The 14,849-nt window shown below is 38.0% G+C and overlaps 2 protein-coding genes across 2 annotated transcripts in view; one reads left to right on the top strand and one right to left on the bottom strand.

The window, feature by feature from the left end:
* lrba (LPS-responsive vesicle trafficking, beach and anchor containing) overlaps positions 1 to 14,849 on the top strand; it is a 316,503-nt gene that overhangs the window by 190,526 nt on the left and 111,128 nt on the right. The window contains exons 37-40 of the mRNA XM_016559864.1: positions 3,661 to 3,785; positions 4,136 to 4,147; positions 9,232 to 9,372; positions 11,200 to 11,336. Coding sequence (XP_016415350.1) covers positions 3,661 to 3,785; positions 4,136 to 4,147; positions 9,232 to 9,372; positions 11,200 to 11,336 — 415 coding nt within the window. The remainder of the gene's footprint in view (positions 1 to 3,660; positions 3,786 to 4,135; positions 4,148 to 9,231; positions 9,373 to 11,199; positions 11,337 to 14,849) is intronic.
* mab21l2 (mab-21-like 2) lies at positions 12,696 to 14,481 on the bottom strand. The gene has a single exon (XM_016559863.1). The coding sequence runs from the start codon at positions 14,148 to 14,150 to the stop codon at positions 13,071 to 13,073; it is 1,080 nt and encodes a 359-aa protein (XP_016415349.1). The 5' UTR covers positions 14,151 to 14,481; the 3' UTR covers positions 12,696 to 13,070.

Below are 14,849 nucleotides of genomic sequence, written 5' to 3'. Positions count from 1 at the left end.
AGCCGGAACTAATCGAGCCGTTTGTGCCAGGCTGGGGAGAAAGGTATTTTAATAATGTAAATTATGTGAAAAATAATGCGTTTTTCGAGCCACCAAGCATGAGACTATGTTCTAGTACACCCCCAAAACAAAATCAAGACTTTGTAAAAGAGCATAATAGGACCCCTTTAAGTAATTCTGTTATGATTTGCTGTCCTGTCGTTCTTGGTGGTCCACTTGTGCTACATTTAAGAGTTGTACAGTTTTACAATTACAGTCATGAGTGCACTCCCTTTCATATGTCTCTCTCTTATGTGTTTGCATTCTCATGTAGCACTGGGAAGTCCCCTGGATCATTATTCACCTATCAGCCAGCATGATTTCAAATTTTTTTTTTTTTTTTTACATTAATAGCTAAATCTGGAGCCTTATTGGAGCCCTGGAAGATGAGGGCAGTTTTCTTTCTTCTTTTCGAATAGTTGTATATTGTACCACCATTTTTATTTGACAATGTAATTCGCAATACTTCATGGGATTGTAGTTCCTTCATTCATAAAAGACCTTTGCATTTTTTCAAAGTTTGTGGTGATGTGATTCATCCTAGAGCTGGTTGGTTTGGCTTATAACTCTTTATTGAACATTTTATTTTTTAAATTCTTAAATTTGGTCAGGGTTGCACTCTATTGGACCTCTAATACTACTACCCGTATGCATTCCTACTGATTAAATATTCATGCATATTTAAATTTTATAACATAGGCAAGCGCATGATTGCATTACACTGGGAAACAAGTGACTGCAAAGTAGGAATATAGTGAATATACTTTAGTTCCATCTGAATGCAATTAGAGGTAGGAATTGAGAAAAACAACTCTGTGGGATACACTTTTAAGGGGGGACTGTTCAGGTCCTGGTTATTGTATTGCTGTTGTATTTATACACTCTCATTCATTAGTGATTAGGTGGACCCAAGAGACTGGGGTCATGCACTATTTTTACTGCATGTGTTTTGTGCATGTACACTACGTGCTTGGTTCCCGTTCTTTACTAACATATCAGTTGTAACTCTAAGGGCTTTTTCTTCTTTTTTTTGGTTTTACTCATGTCTGTGTGTAAACATTTCCTTTGAAACATTTAACAGAAAGGCATTGCTGTCTGCCTGAGCCGTAAATGGTCTCCAAGGAGCTGTGCTTCTCCAGGAAAACTCACATCTCCCTTTAAATGACATCTACTTTTCCTGTCTTAAATAAATCAGTTATTAATGTCTCTTATTAGTCGAGCCGGTGAGCTTTTCAAGCGAAGAGTAGAATTGTTTTTATTTTCGTGTTTTAAGCGCTCTCGTTAGTTTTACGAGATGGGATTTGTTTTGAGCCTTTTGCAGCAGAGCGAATCGATCACACTTCTGAGAAAAACCTGCAGTGCTCGGATAGCCCCAAACCTTCTTGGCCCCATACGCCTGAGAAGCTATTTTAAGTGGGATTTTAAAATGTGTATTTTGCATGCCATATCTATTTCCAGAAGTATTTCTGTCTGTTTTTATTTCTCCTAGAATCATTAATTCTGAGAAGACTTGCAGTACCACTCTTTGATTTATCTATTTTCTCAACTCCTTCTTTCAATACTTTCCTTCTCTCTCCCTTTTTTTCCCACCTCTATGGTATTTTAGGTCATAATAGCATGTTTGCTGGCGATTGTTAAAGTATGCGGGTGTAAAAAAAGAAGGTGAGCACTAGGGAGGGCTCTTAAGTGGCCGTTATCCTGATTTATTTGGCCTGGGTGTGGAGGCCCTTTTGCTCGATAAAACTTATTCTCACTTCTACAGAACAGAATGGACTTAGAGAGTTATATTTCACAGCGCCTACAGTAAATCAGCTGGAGGATGGCTACAGAGCCACTGCTAAAGCCATTCGCTGTCATCCCCCCACCACAAGCCCCTTTCGCTTGCTGGATCACAGATGATCCGCCAACCCGCTCTGGGATCGGTCCTTCTGGATGGCATATGATCACTGATCTTCATTTTTTAAAATTCACAAAACCATTATTTTATCACATAATTTCTTGAAAATCGCACATGGGTTTCTTTAGGTTCAAAATTAGTTTTACTTTTGTGTTCATGTGTGTAATTAATTGCTCATGCCATTGTGCATTACAGCAAAAAAAAAAAAGAGTTTAATTTGATTCAACAAATTATACCCATCCCTCCCCTAGCCTGAAATTAGTTAATTCTATTTCAAATTAAGCAAGCTTTTGAAGATTACACTCATTTATGGTGCTGGAAATGTATTTTCTGTGCACCTCAGGGGGCTAAACATAATGAATATTTCAAGAGATTATTTTAATTAAAGCCCTTTGAATCTAAATGGGATAATATCTTATAACTGTTCGCCTGACTGTACCTTCATTAAAAGTGAAAATATTCGCACACATCGAGAGAAAACACAAAAGCACAAGATGGAAAGAAAGAGAGCAATGGAGAGTGAAGAAGAACTTTAGTTTTCTTTACAGTGGTAAGAGGTGCATATTGGAGGGAAAATGGCTAAAGGCGAAGGACACTGAGTCAAATGTGGTCCCTCTCCTCAGCAGTCCTGCTGTAAGGTGTCCTGCTGGGCTCAGAAATGAGCCTGGAACCACAGCACTGGCTCATTCTGTGTGTGTGTGTGTGTGTGTGTGTGTGTGTTTGCTGGATTGCTGTGTCAGCAGGCTGATTCTCAGTGTGATGTATTTAGCTCTCATCTCACCTTCATGAGGTGCTGCAAAAATCTAGGCCTCTTCTTCAGCGTTACTCCCAAGGACAAACATTTCTGGAGTTCTGTGCAAATGTGACTTCTAAAATTAGAACACACATGTATCATTTTAGCAGTTTTATTTCACTGCTATATGCTAGGTAGATAAATTGGCAGTTATTTATTTCATTTTATATATGCGTTTTTATATTAGCATGTGTATATAATTTTTTGTCATAATTGTAAATTATATTGTTTCATATATAAAAAATTTTTTGTGTGTGAAATGTCTAGCTTGAAAAATGTATACTTTCTTGACTCTTGGTTGGATGTGGTTATTATTATTTTGATTTGTTGTATTTTATTATTGGTGAAAGCCATACTTTTTTAGTGTTCAGACACTTTTTAGTGCATCCATCTGATTACGTAATGTTAAACTATACATATTTATACAGAATTTATCTACTGAAATAATGTACAATGTTTGCAATCCAGCCTTTATTTTATTGTGCAATACTGCATAGTGTTCACCCCAAAACATAAGGGAAAAAATGGTTGATTTAATATTTAGTAAATTGCTTGACATTAATATGATGCCTATACTGTTGATATGTTTGAAAACTAAAGCAAAATAAACCCTTTAAATAAATCTGAAAAATAAAACAACAACTAAATAACCATTTTTGATATTTAGCTACAAATATTTTCAAAGCCCAGGTATATTTTATTATTAACAATAATTATCATAATTACCATAACTATCTGATATTAGCCATTCTTTAGTTAGTGCACTTTGCACTGAAGAAGGTTACAGCAAAACAAGGCCAGTATTATGCAGCTCTGCCTGTGCCACTTCTCACTGCATTGGCTAATTGCTAACATATGTGCCTCTCTTTCTCTCTCTCTCTCTCTTTCTCTCTCTCTCTTTCTCTTTGCCTCTCTCTCTTCCTTTCGGCAGCAGACCGCGGGAGTTCTGGCGCCTGGACTACTGGGAGGATGACCTGAGGAGACGTCGGCGCTTCATCAGGAACCTGTTTGGGTCCACACACTCTGAGGCCACGCTCAAGGCTGCAGCAGAGCATGGTGGGTAATGCATAGTCACATAATATCATGCGCTTACACTCTTTCACACACAAAACACAGCCCGGTCTGTAGAGCTGTAACGCTTTAACCCGTGATAACAGGTACACGGCTGTAAAAATTAAAGTCACTGTAAAATCTTTATAGTGCAACAATACTCGGTTTAAAAAAAAAACCACATTAAATTACATTCTCTCACTGTCCTGAGGCCTTTGTCTCTCTGATAATATTATGAAAGTGCTAATTTGTTTATTTACCACGTGCAGTTCCTCTCATTAGCTCGGATATTTAAGTACCGCTAATTGTTCTTAAATTGTCACTATGTGTTCCTTCCTTCCCATGCATGTCAGCAGCTGGTATTAAAGGTGAGCAAAGCTGTGAAGTTAGTGGGAGAGCTAGGTCTTTGTGTTTGTATTAGATGTGTGTGCATCAGTGGTGGGGATGCTAGTTTAAAACTGTAGCTTGCCATATTACAAGTTACTCATGATTTAATGAAGTTATCTACTTTTCCAAATGAGTATTGTTGTTGGAGTTTATCTACACTACATGCTACTAACAGAAAATGAACTAATTTGAAGCTATTTTAGGGGCCAATGTTCTAAAATATGTAAGATATATACATATTATTTAATTCAGAGCAGTATTTCTCTGCTTTACAAACAAGAAGGATTTTGAAATGAATGAAGTTAAATTTGGGTGACAGCATTAAACATATAACACAACGTTTTAGTAACTAAAAACAGCAATAAGCAGCAGCTTTTAACTAAATATTTTGAGGACTTTTATGTAGAAATTTTCACTTCGTAGAAATTGTAGGTGCATTGGATGACATTTTTAATATGAACTAGATGACAAAATATATGTGTATGGGATCTGTATTTTTTCTAATTAAATTAAGTAGAAAAATATAAATGTGTAAATAAAGTAACTTAATCTGGTTCAAAATGAAACATAAATAAAGCACATGAATTTCATGCTGAATTTTCATGCTGCATTGCAAACATGTATAAAGTAGCTTAGGGTAAATTATAGCTTGTCACTGAAAAATCTATACTGTTTAAAAAACAGATGAAAAATCTAGTTAAGTTAGTAGAGTCACTAGTTATAGTTAGTGATTCCTCAGTACTGTGTATATTCTTCTCAATTCTATTTTAGACAGTATCTACTAGGGAATCTCAATATATAATTTAAGACACATTACAACTACTTCGCTGCAGGGAAAAACCATAAAGAAAAAACTTTTTGTTATTTATCATGCAATGTCAAAAAACTTAAGTTTCTAAATTACACTAGAATATAAGAGGATAAACATAAGCCAGTTTTATCATGAAAAGATGCATGCATGTGTAGGCATAATATTGTTTCAAACATAGTTTCCTTTTGCATCTAATGCAGAGAAATGAATGCGTGCATTTTTAATTATTCACTTATTATAAGTACAGAAATGAAAAACGAGCCACCCTTCAGTTGTTTTCCACCCAATGACTTGATTTATATAAAATCTGCATAATTTATTACCTAATATTTTTTTCTCATTATGTTTTCTTTATTAAATAAGTCATCACGTTTGAAAAATGCTTCATGTATTCCATAATGAACTCCACATATTGATGAAAGTATAATGATTTATCCATTCTAGGTTGGTTTTTACCACGTTATTGCAAGTAAACTTGTGGTTATTAAACTCATCAGGGGCTTGTGTTCCCTTTTCCACCCTCATTTAATGTCTTTATGATTGCTTCTGTGTTCAACACATTCTCCTTACATTTAGATGTACAGCAAGCTCATTTTAACCTGTTCCTCTTTCTCTTTTGGATTTGTTATGTTTGAATTGTGCTCTGCTCTATCACTTCATGCAGTGCAGTAATGCATACAGCATGTGAGAGTTAAAATGTTTTGCAGACACCTTGGTTTCTGACGAGTTTTTACCCACACTGAGAGATAGCAGGCTTTACAATCAGTGCCATTCAGCACTTGGACTTGAGCAGCTTAACCTATTGCACCCCTCGGAAACGGGGCCATTTCTGAGAAAAAATGTCTCCAATATGTCACTGCTTAGTCCCCCTCAGAATGACACAGGTCCTCAAGACAAACGACCAATGTGACAGAAGTCAATAAGAATGTGATCTAAAAGCAATAAGTGCTCAGAATCCCAGCATCCTTAGAGACTGATGTGCCGCCCTAATGGTCATAATATGCAGCTGAATGGAGGGCCCTGAGGGGACCCAGTGATTTCTCTCTTTTTGCTCGGTCCTCCACTTTTTCTTTTCTGTATTCTTCCCTTTTTCTTTTGCTAACTTCGGACTTGGTTAAGTTCAAGTGCTCCTTAAGGAACACTTTGGATCACCTTTGAAATGGAACCTAAAAGTTTGAGGCCTTAAAACCCTTCACTATACTCAAACGCTTCCCCAGTGACCATCCAGGGCAGGAAATAATCAATCCTTCCATCAAGTATTTATGTGCATATATTAATTGTCTTCAACTTTATCTACAAACCTATACAGCATAAACACACACACACACACACACACACACACAAACTATTATGTCTCAAGTGCATATTTAATCAATAATTTAGTTTTTTAATGAAGTATACGATTCTTAACTCATAATAAGATGTAATTATGAAAAGTGAATGAACAACAGAAAGCAGCTAATTGATGCTCATGATGACCCCCTCCTGCATAGAATGCTTGTGTCTTTACTGCTGACCCTAAATTTGTTGCGGAAGTGGAGTGAAAGTCTTGGCCAAGATCTCACGTTTTTAAACCGAGCACAAGGGTCATATCTGGCTGTGATTATTCTCATGACATGTGGAAGAGAAAGTCATGATTGTGTGTGTGTGTCATATTCAGCAATCCAGTAGTCAGATTTTGCACAATACTTTGAATTTAGATAATAGAAAAAATATATATACAGTATATACAATTTACATTTGGATGAATGAGGCATATCATTTTCCCCCCTCAAATAACAGCGATATGCATTTAAAAGAAACAGCATTTCTTTTTACAGACAGGCTTGTTTGCGAATCATTTTTTCATCACTCAAAATATATCATCATATCAAAACCTCTCCTTTTTGGCATGCACAATTGCGATCATTCATCGCCAGCCAGGAAACAGTGGTCCGATTTACACCCCTAAGGCGGATGGCTGGTAGTTTGGTAAGATATGTATTTATGGCTGGAAAGCGCCATCTTTTCTGGGGATTGATTTGTCTAGGTGCGGGCTACGGTGTTGGGCAACTCATAGCAATGTAAATAACTGAAGACTAATGTCTCTGTTCCTGTGATCAATACGCACATCCTGACTTCACTCCTGGCTGCACTTGCGTTAAAAACAAATTAGTTAATTCTGACAATTTAATTGCTTTGCCTCCGTAGTCGCATATAAATAAGCATTTGAACTTGCACGGAAAAAGGAAACAGAGCTTAAAAGTGTAACGCAACTGTGTGTATTTACATTAGCATTTGCTGAATGAGGGGAATGAATGAGCTATTAAAGTAAAGCTGATGTATGAATGTAATCTTACAACATGGGTTTTTGACTCGTTTAGGTCACTGGTACAGTTGTGCTTCACTACGGTTTTTATTAACACTTTTTTTTTAGTCTACTAGGTATCTGATGTTTGATTGAATAGCATTATTTAAGTAGATTTGCAGAATACATGACTACAAATAATTTTAAAGCCTAAAGTAAACTTAGTAAAAAAAATCTTTAAAAAAATGTAATAAAAATCAATACTTTTGTCTTGCTAGACTTACTTATCTAATTTCTGTTATATTAATTTTCCTGTTTTTTTTATTATTCTTATACTGTCTGACATATTCATGCTAATTTGTGTTCTTCATACTCGCTAAGTTTTCCTGTTTATGTTTCTAGAATTTACGGAGTTGTTAAAAATGCGGCGTCACAACTCACAGTTTTCTTGCAATTTAAGTTGTGATTTGAAATAATATATATTAGAGTTTTGTCATTTATTGCAGTTTGGCATGTATTATATCACAACACATTGGGAAGAAGTGACTCCAGATCAGTTCGCTTCAGACACAATAGTAAATAAATAGGAAAAAATATGATGGTTGACTTCACAAAAGTAACACCATATTTTTGTCACATCCTAGTGTCCACTCTGTCTGGCATGAGCACACAGGCATGTGGTATGCATTAGGAAGCTGGTAGTAATTTCACTGCTGCTAACTACAAATTCTCTGGGGAGAGTTAATTACAGGAAGACCGTTCTAAATATCAGTGCACCAGCATACTTTCCATGACAAGAGATTTCTTTACTCTGCTTTCCTAATGGTTTAGGGCTCTATTTATAAAGAGTTGTCTCAGGGTTTTGCTTCAAGTGCAAATTCAAACCCCCTCAGGTGATGTATCTGGAGAGAGAGGGCAGAGGTCACATGGCTCCGGACTGGACTCTGTGTAGCTCCACTACAGGCCGAAGCAGTCTGATGAGAGACTGCCCCGTCACCTCTCTCTGTTTACATAGATGAAAGATTGCCTTTGTTTCTACTGTAGACCCGTTTTTGCCCCTCACCACTTGGGAATGCAGTGCTCTGTAAATGTTTACAGATTACCATTTTTCTTAAATAATCTATGCGGAACCTCAAGTCATGTACAGTTGAAATCAGACAGGGCCACTTCTGATTTTTGTCAGGGGTAAGCTTGGCATATGGAGCCGAATATATGTTTGTCTGTTTCAGTTTAATTGCGATTCAAAAGGTTTTAATGTTAACAAGTAGTTCTGTTATTAGATATTAGTATAAATATTAGTTTTTAGACTGTAAATCAATAAAAGAAAGTTCCATAAACAAGCACGTCCTTTGTAGATTAACTAATTGAATTAGAACGTCTATTGTGGACACATGCACACTTTGGTCAGTTGATTGTGTGTGTTTTATTATTTCTGATTATCAGGGAAAACAACATGCCAAATTACATTTTTGAAAGAAAAAGAACCGTGTCCTAAATAACCGTCTAGTTGTGGGGAAAACTCAGCTATATCTTTTCACAAAGTTCGACTTATTCAAATACGCATTAATTTCTCCACGGCAATTCTGTTTGCCAGCGTTATGTAAATGAGCTATCAAAATAATACAATGAAAATGTTATAGACGAATCCAAAAATAAACAGATAAAACCATAGCTAGTATGGGTTTGATGTGTTGTTTTCATACAAACTCGATGACATTTAGGACAAAAAATATATTAAAGTAGCGCTTAACACGTGTTTATTCATTGTTTAGAATTTTATTATAAAATATCAATTAGCATGCGCCTATAATAGGCTATAATACCAACCAGTGCATTAATTAATTAATTATTTATTTTATTTTATTTTAAGTCAACTTGCTCAAATTTCAAGTAAACTGACAGTCGTTTAAAGTTTTTGCGCGTTTACGCTTGGCTTGAAGGAATGTGATGTGTTTTGTTTTGTGCAGCTCCAGAGGAGGACGTGCTGAAAGGCAAACAGTCCATCAGGGGTTCAGTGCTGGGGAATCAGAACTCAGAGAGCGAGCTGCTCTTGGAGGACGATGACACTCTCTCATCCTTAGAGGAGAAAGATTTGGAGAACCTCACAGGTAAAGAACAGCAGCGACGCGCCACGACAAACTAGAACGCTCTCACCATCAACGAAATACGCTGCATTTGCATGTTGTACAACGCTCCAGTTATAATGAACGACGCTCTTTGCAGTGGACGCGCGCACTGGCAGCTCCGCTGATTATGGCAGCGTTCTAGTTTGTTGCGTCGCGCTCTGGCGGTTTAGATGGCGTGTCACCCCCCTTCTTCTCGGACGTTAATGAGGGGATCACACCATTATCTGAAGCAGTCCTCTCTCATTAGCGGCCTGTGATCGGGTTAGATTTGAGCGAGGGCTGAACAGCGCTCCAAGGCCCACAGTCATGACAGGAGTCAGCAGTGAGCTAGTCCTTGCTTTACAACAACTAACAATTCAATTATTTTCGCTTTACATACACAGTTTATGTAAATAAAGTTGGGGTAAAATGCACATTAAAATATTTGAAACGTAATGCTTAAATTTGTTCCTTTCATTTCATTAGCTCAACAACACACTAGTATTCGAATCGGACGGCCAAAAGCAGAAAATTGTTCATTTTGTTAGAACCTCTGAGTTTCTTCCGAAAAACCACGTTCATACTTAGATTTCATATTTTTCAGTAATGAAGTAAAAATAAAAATGTCTAAAATGGGATTGTTTTAAGTTTTTAACAGTGTATATTTTAAAGCAGGACTATAAATGCAGGAGGAGGATAATTAATTAAACACAATTATGTTTATATTTTTTCCTTAAAAGTCTACAGGTTAATAATCTGTTCAACCGGATTTTTGTTCAACACTTTTATTCTTTTTTATTAATGCGTTTATAAATTCTTGATCTCATTTGGGCAGGCAGTCTGTTCTACAATAAAATACAGTCTCTCTCAAATAAAGTGCAAATGATTGTGAAGATTCGCGTCGTTGGAGATCATCCACTTAGCAAGCTTGACTCAAGTGTAATTGAAACGTGTTCCGGTTTAGCGGGGAAAAAAACATGTTATTTCTCAGCCGTATTACATGCTGATGAACTTATCTGATCATGCCATGCGTTTGTGAATTGAAGGGTGCTTGGGGAAATCAAACATGGGCTTGTGGTCGTACTGACTGCAACGGCAGTTTGCAGGCGCATATCCGATGCTTTGCGCATGTAGAGGCAGAAATTCCCCAGAGCGACCCTTCAACATTGTCATGCTGGCATAAATTAAGATTGATGACAGATTAAACCCAAAGCCTGCAATCAATGCGCGCTGATTGACAGCGGATTCCAGCGCTTTTTGACATCGCGACCGTACCGTTTCTATGACAGCTGAAGCGCTTAAATATGCCATTATGTAGGGTAATCGTATTTATGGATTAGTTTAATGAATTTGCTTTTTAAAAATGCGATATATTTTAATTAAATACTTCTTAAATTAATTGTTAAGTAAAGTAATGTGTAATGCATATGTAATGCATGTAAATGTATTTGTTTACATTCAACAAATCTTTAGTTCCTAACAGTAATAATAAGAAAGCTGTAATATTATGACAAGCAATGTAGCATTACACAATTTACACTTGTAAGGCATTTTATTGTTAAATTAAAATAATTAAATTAAAATAAATTGCATGCAATAAAATATAGATTAAGCCTAAATACATATAGTGTTTGTATTATTGAGTGATAATTTTTCTATCAGGAAGTCAATATGTGCCCTTGTTGAGTTTATGTGTTCAAGTAAACACTCTGTACTCCTTTGAAATGGTTTCTATGCCAAGGGCAGTAGAGGGTGGGGGAGGCGCGCGCACACACACACACACACACACACACACACACACTAACCGCTGTGCTCTTCTGTGATCCGTAGGGCCTGTTAACCTGAGCACCAGCGCACAGCTGGTTGCGCCCGCTGTGGTGGTAAAAGGCACACTGTCTATCACGGCCCAGGAGTTATACTTTGAGGTGGATGAAGAAGACCCGAGTTTTAAGAACATTGAACCCAAGGTAAGAGGGTTTCTCATCGAAAAATGACTCCAATTGTCCCATGAGCTGTGCACACTAAAAATGAAGTGACTAGCCGTAGTATAACCAAGGTCCTTTAATGTGCTTTGACAATACTGGTTTGTTTGTTTTTTTATATAACTAACTTTCCACATAGGGTTTGTTAGTAATGGCTTTTTGTGGTCATCTTATCTTGCATGGCCATATCATAACACAAAGACAGAACAGGCTTTGCTGATAAAAAAGCTTGCTCTCTTTCCTCATAGCATGTTGCATGTGTTTCAACTGTTCACAACATATGTGGGTCAAGGCTATTAAAGTGTAACTTGCCATCATCATTGGCGTATAGCTGAGGTGTGCCACCAAAAATCCTGACTATTAATGCAAATGCTTGAAGAGGATGACTTAATTTGTTACATTCTTCTGAATGCTTCATTGACTAGAAGTTTTGTTTTGCCTTTGGAAGAACAAAGTATCAACTTTCAGTATTTCCTTAACTATGAAAGTCCTTTTATGTACTTGAAATATCTTGCTTTCAATTCAGTTATTTTCCTAAAAGCTAGATTAATAATATTTAGCTGTTTTTACTAAAGTAACGGAATTGTGAAGTAAAATGGTTTCTTTTGCCAGAATAACATAGCTACATCAGTATTAGTAGATTATTTATTTGTTTGTTGCAAAACATTGTCTAAGTATGCCTTTTAGTAGGCTTTTTAATTCTAATAGGCTGCTTTTATTTTTGCAATAATTAATAAAACCAAAATTTTCTTTTTTTTCTTTTTCTTTCTTTCTTTTTTTTTTAAACGGGGATTTCCAGAGTAAATTAACAGAATTCTTTACTCTAAAGCATTAGCCTATTATTATTCAGTCAAAAAAGTTCAAATGCAAAATGTCGTTATTTGAACATTTTATATTTTATGTTATGCCGAATTGGTTTTAATCTATGAAATTAAGTACTGTTGGTTTATGTGAGAGATCGTCTGTCCTTTTTTTTTTTTTTTTTTAAACATTTTATTTAGAAGTGTAAATGGCCTTGGTTGTTACACTAAAGTATTATTGTTACTATTTTTTAAATACGATCATCTTTATTTTGTTGCTAGTGTCTATTTAATAAATATTTTTGTCATTTACAGCAACAGGCCTCGCGTGTTTTCTACGTTTCGTTAAACTGAATGAGCAGTCCACAAATACACACTGTCCTAATATTACTTTTAGCTATGCTTTTGTTTAACTAGCGAAAACAAATCCCAAAACTATATGCTTAATTATTTATGCATCTATCTTATGTATTGTAGTCCCATTAATGCCAGGAATTTTTAATTGAGTAATGACGAATGCCAAGTTTAAATTGCATTGTGTCATGATTTTATTACACGTTTCAATTTTTGATCACATCATGAAAAAAAAAGAACTTGGCACGCTACATTTTGTAATTTGCAATTAAAGATCTTGTGCATATATTTAAATAAAATTTTCACTTTGTGAAAACAGTTCAAACAAACAACAAAATCATTACACTTAGTTTAAAATGTACCTTCATTTCTCTCTCCTGCAATGTCCCGTTTGAGCCTTAGCAAAAGCAAATGCTTCGTTTTTTTTTTAAAGTTTTATTTTAATCTTTTATTTTCTTGGTTTCATTACTCGGAGAGCACCGTGATCACATTCTCTCCACTTTCAGTGTTGTGATCTCGAACGTCCGTTAATATTCACCGACATAAAATGTCCTCCTTTTGCATCTTACAGTTTATCCAAACTTTTAGCGTTGGTAAGGATTTCCCTGGCCAGTCTCCAGGTCTGTTTGGCCGCTGTCTCCAGGGCTGAGTGTGGTTTACCCTGAAACAGGTCTAGATTGGGTAAGAAGTAATGTGGGCACCGGCGGCACTGCAGACAGGAGATGAGCTGCAGCAGAATACCGTTCAGACGGTCGCCGAGGCACGACTCGTCCCAGTCAGTCTCCCGCGGGTGTTTCTCGCACTCGTACAGCAGCAGGGACTTCATGTGGTAGTTATTGAGCGGCTGTCCCGGCAGCTCGAGGTGTCGATCGCGGAGAGTCTTTAGAATAGAGAGGCATTTCTTCCTGCAGCCCGACATCAGAAGCCTGTTCTCGGCCTCGCCGAACTGCAAGACCCAGGCGTCGCTTTCCGCCGAGCTCTGTTTTCCCGTTAACGAGTAGCACTCTTTGGAGAGGAGGTTAAAACCCTCCGCTTTCACCTCCGCCACCCGGTTCGGCCCGGGCCACGGGATGTGAGGCATGGGCCACTGAGCAGCACTTCTAGGCCAGATGCCCGTGCACTTGAAGGCCGGGGTGATCTGCACCACGTATCTCTCCCGAATGCGCAGTTTCACTTCGCTCGTGTCCGCCACCATCTTAACCACGTCCCGGTAGCTGCATTTATCCACAGCCTGGGCCACCAGCGTCTGGAAGCGGGAGCGGATCTTTCGCGCCGACAGATAACCGGAGGCGGTGATGAACTCCACCCACAAGGACATGCTCCTCTTACGGCCGTCGCTGAGTTTGAGCACCGCGCAGCCCGGCAGAGAGCCGTCATCCACGAAGTTGAAGACTCCCATCTGGTTCAGGTAAAGCACGACCTCAAACTCGTTGGGTGCGATGACCTCCATGCCCTCATAGCGCGCGTCTATCTCGCTCAGGGAGCTGATGAAACGGGGCTCCTGGACCTCAACCTCCTTCAGCACGTCCGACACCACCTTACACACCTCTCGTATGGTCTTGGCGATGGCCGCTTTGCGCGCCTGGCATCTTTCGTTGTAATATTTATTGAGCTGGTAAACCAGCTTTGCTTGGGTTGCAATCATATTGGGGCACAGATCCGGACTGTAGACCGGAGTTTCGCAGTACGCCGATGGATCCAATGCTTACCGGTAAAGCCAGAGGCACAACTCCCAGCAAAGTGAAAAAAAAATGAAGTGATGAAGTTTGCGCCCACAGCGGATAGACGTCAAGTTTGGACCAGGAAACGGATGGATGCAACGCAGTGCGACTTTTCCAACTCGACTTGAAAAGGTTTAAAGGGTTTAAGTTGTTCTCCGAGCCAGTATCAGCTGCAGGATAAATCTCCGCGCGTCATGTCATCTCTCTCACTTGTGTTTGCGCGTGAAAACTGTGCGCCAGTGTGCAGTTGTCCAGACTCAGCCGTGAGTGTTGGAATTGTTTAGTTTATGAATGGTCCTCTAGCTGGAGTGAAAAGGGGACGGGCATATCTTTCTGGCCAATCAGCGGGCTAGCTGTCAGTGCAGTTGGCCAATCGCAGCCTAGGTGCGCTGGAGAGACGCTCTCCTCCTGAACATCCAGAGCTCGAGACGCGGCTCCTTTATACAGACGGCATTAAGAGCACATATTTCAGCTATAAGCTTTTACTTTCTTTAGCCTACATTACAACGATTTGACATGTTGGGAGTTTGTTATTTCGCTGTATGCACATTTGGTCGTAAAGTAGGATACTGTGAAAATACTACTGAATTTTGAATGCTTATTTGTTAGGTGCGATTTTACTT

This window comes from Sinocyclocheilus rhinocerous, unplaced genomic scaffold (assembly GCF_001515625.1).
Source record: "Sinocyclocheilus rhinocerous isolate Xijiao unplaced genomic scaffold, SAMN03320098_v1.1 scaffold1129, whole genome shotgun sequence".
NCBI classification, from domain to species: Eukaryota; Metazoa; Chordata; class Actinopteri; order Cypriniformes; family Cyprinidae; genus Sinocyclocheilus; species Sinocyclocheilus rhinocerous.
The sequence above is the reverse complement of the archived record's forward strand: the minus strand, read 5'-3'. Positions and strand labels throughout refer to the sequence as shown.

Coding starts and splice junctions, on each gene's coding strand:
- mab21l2 (XM_016559863.1), bottom strand. CDS start 14,150: ATGATTGCAACCCAAGCAAAGCTGGTTTACCAGCTCAATAAATATTAC.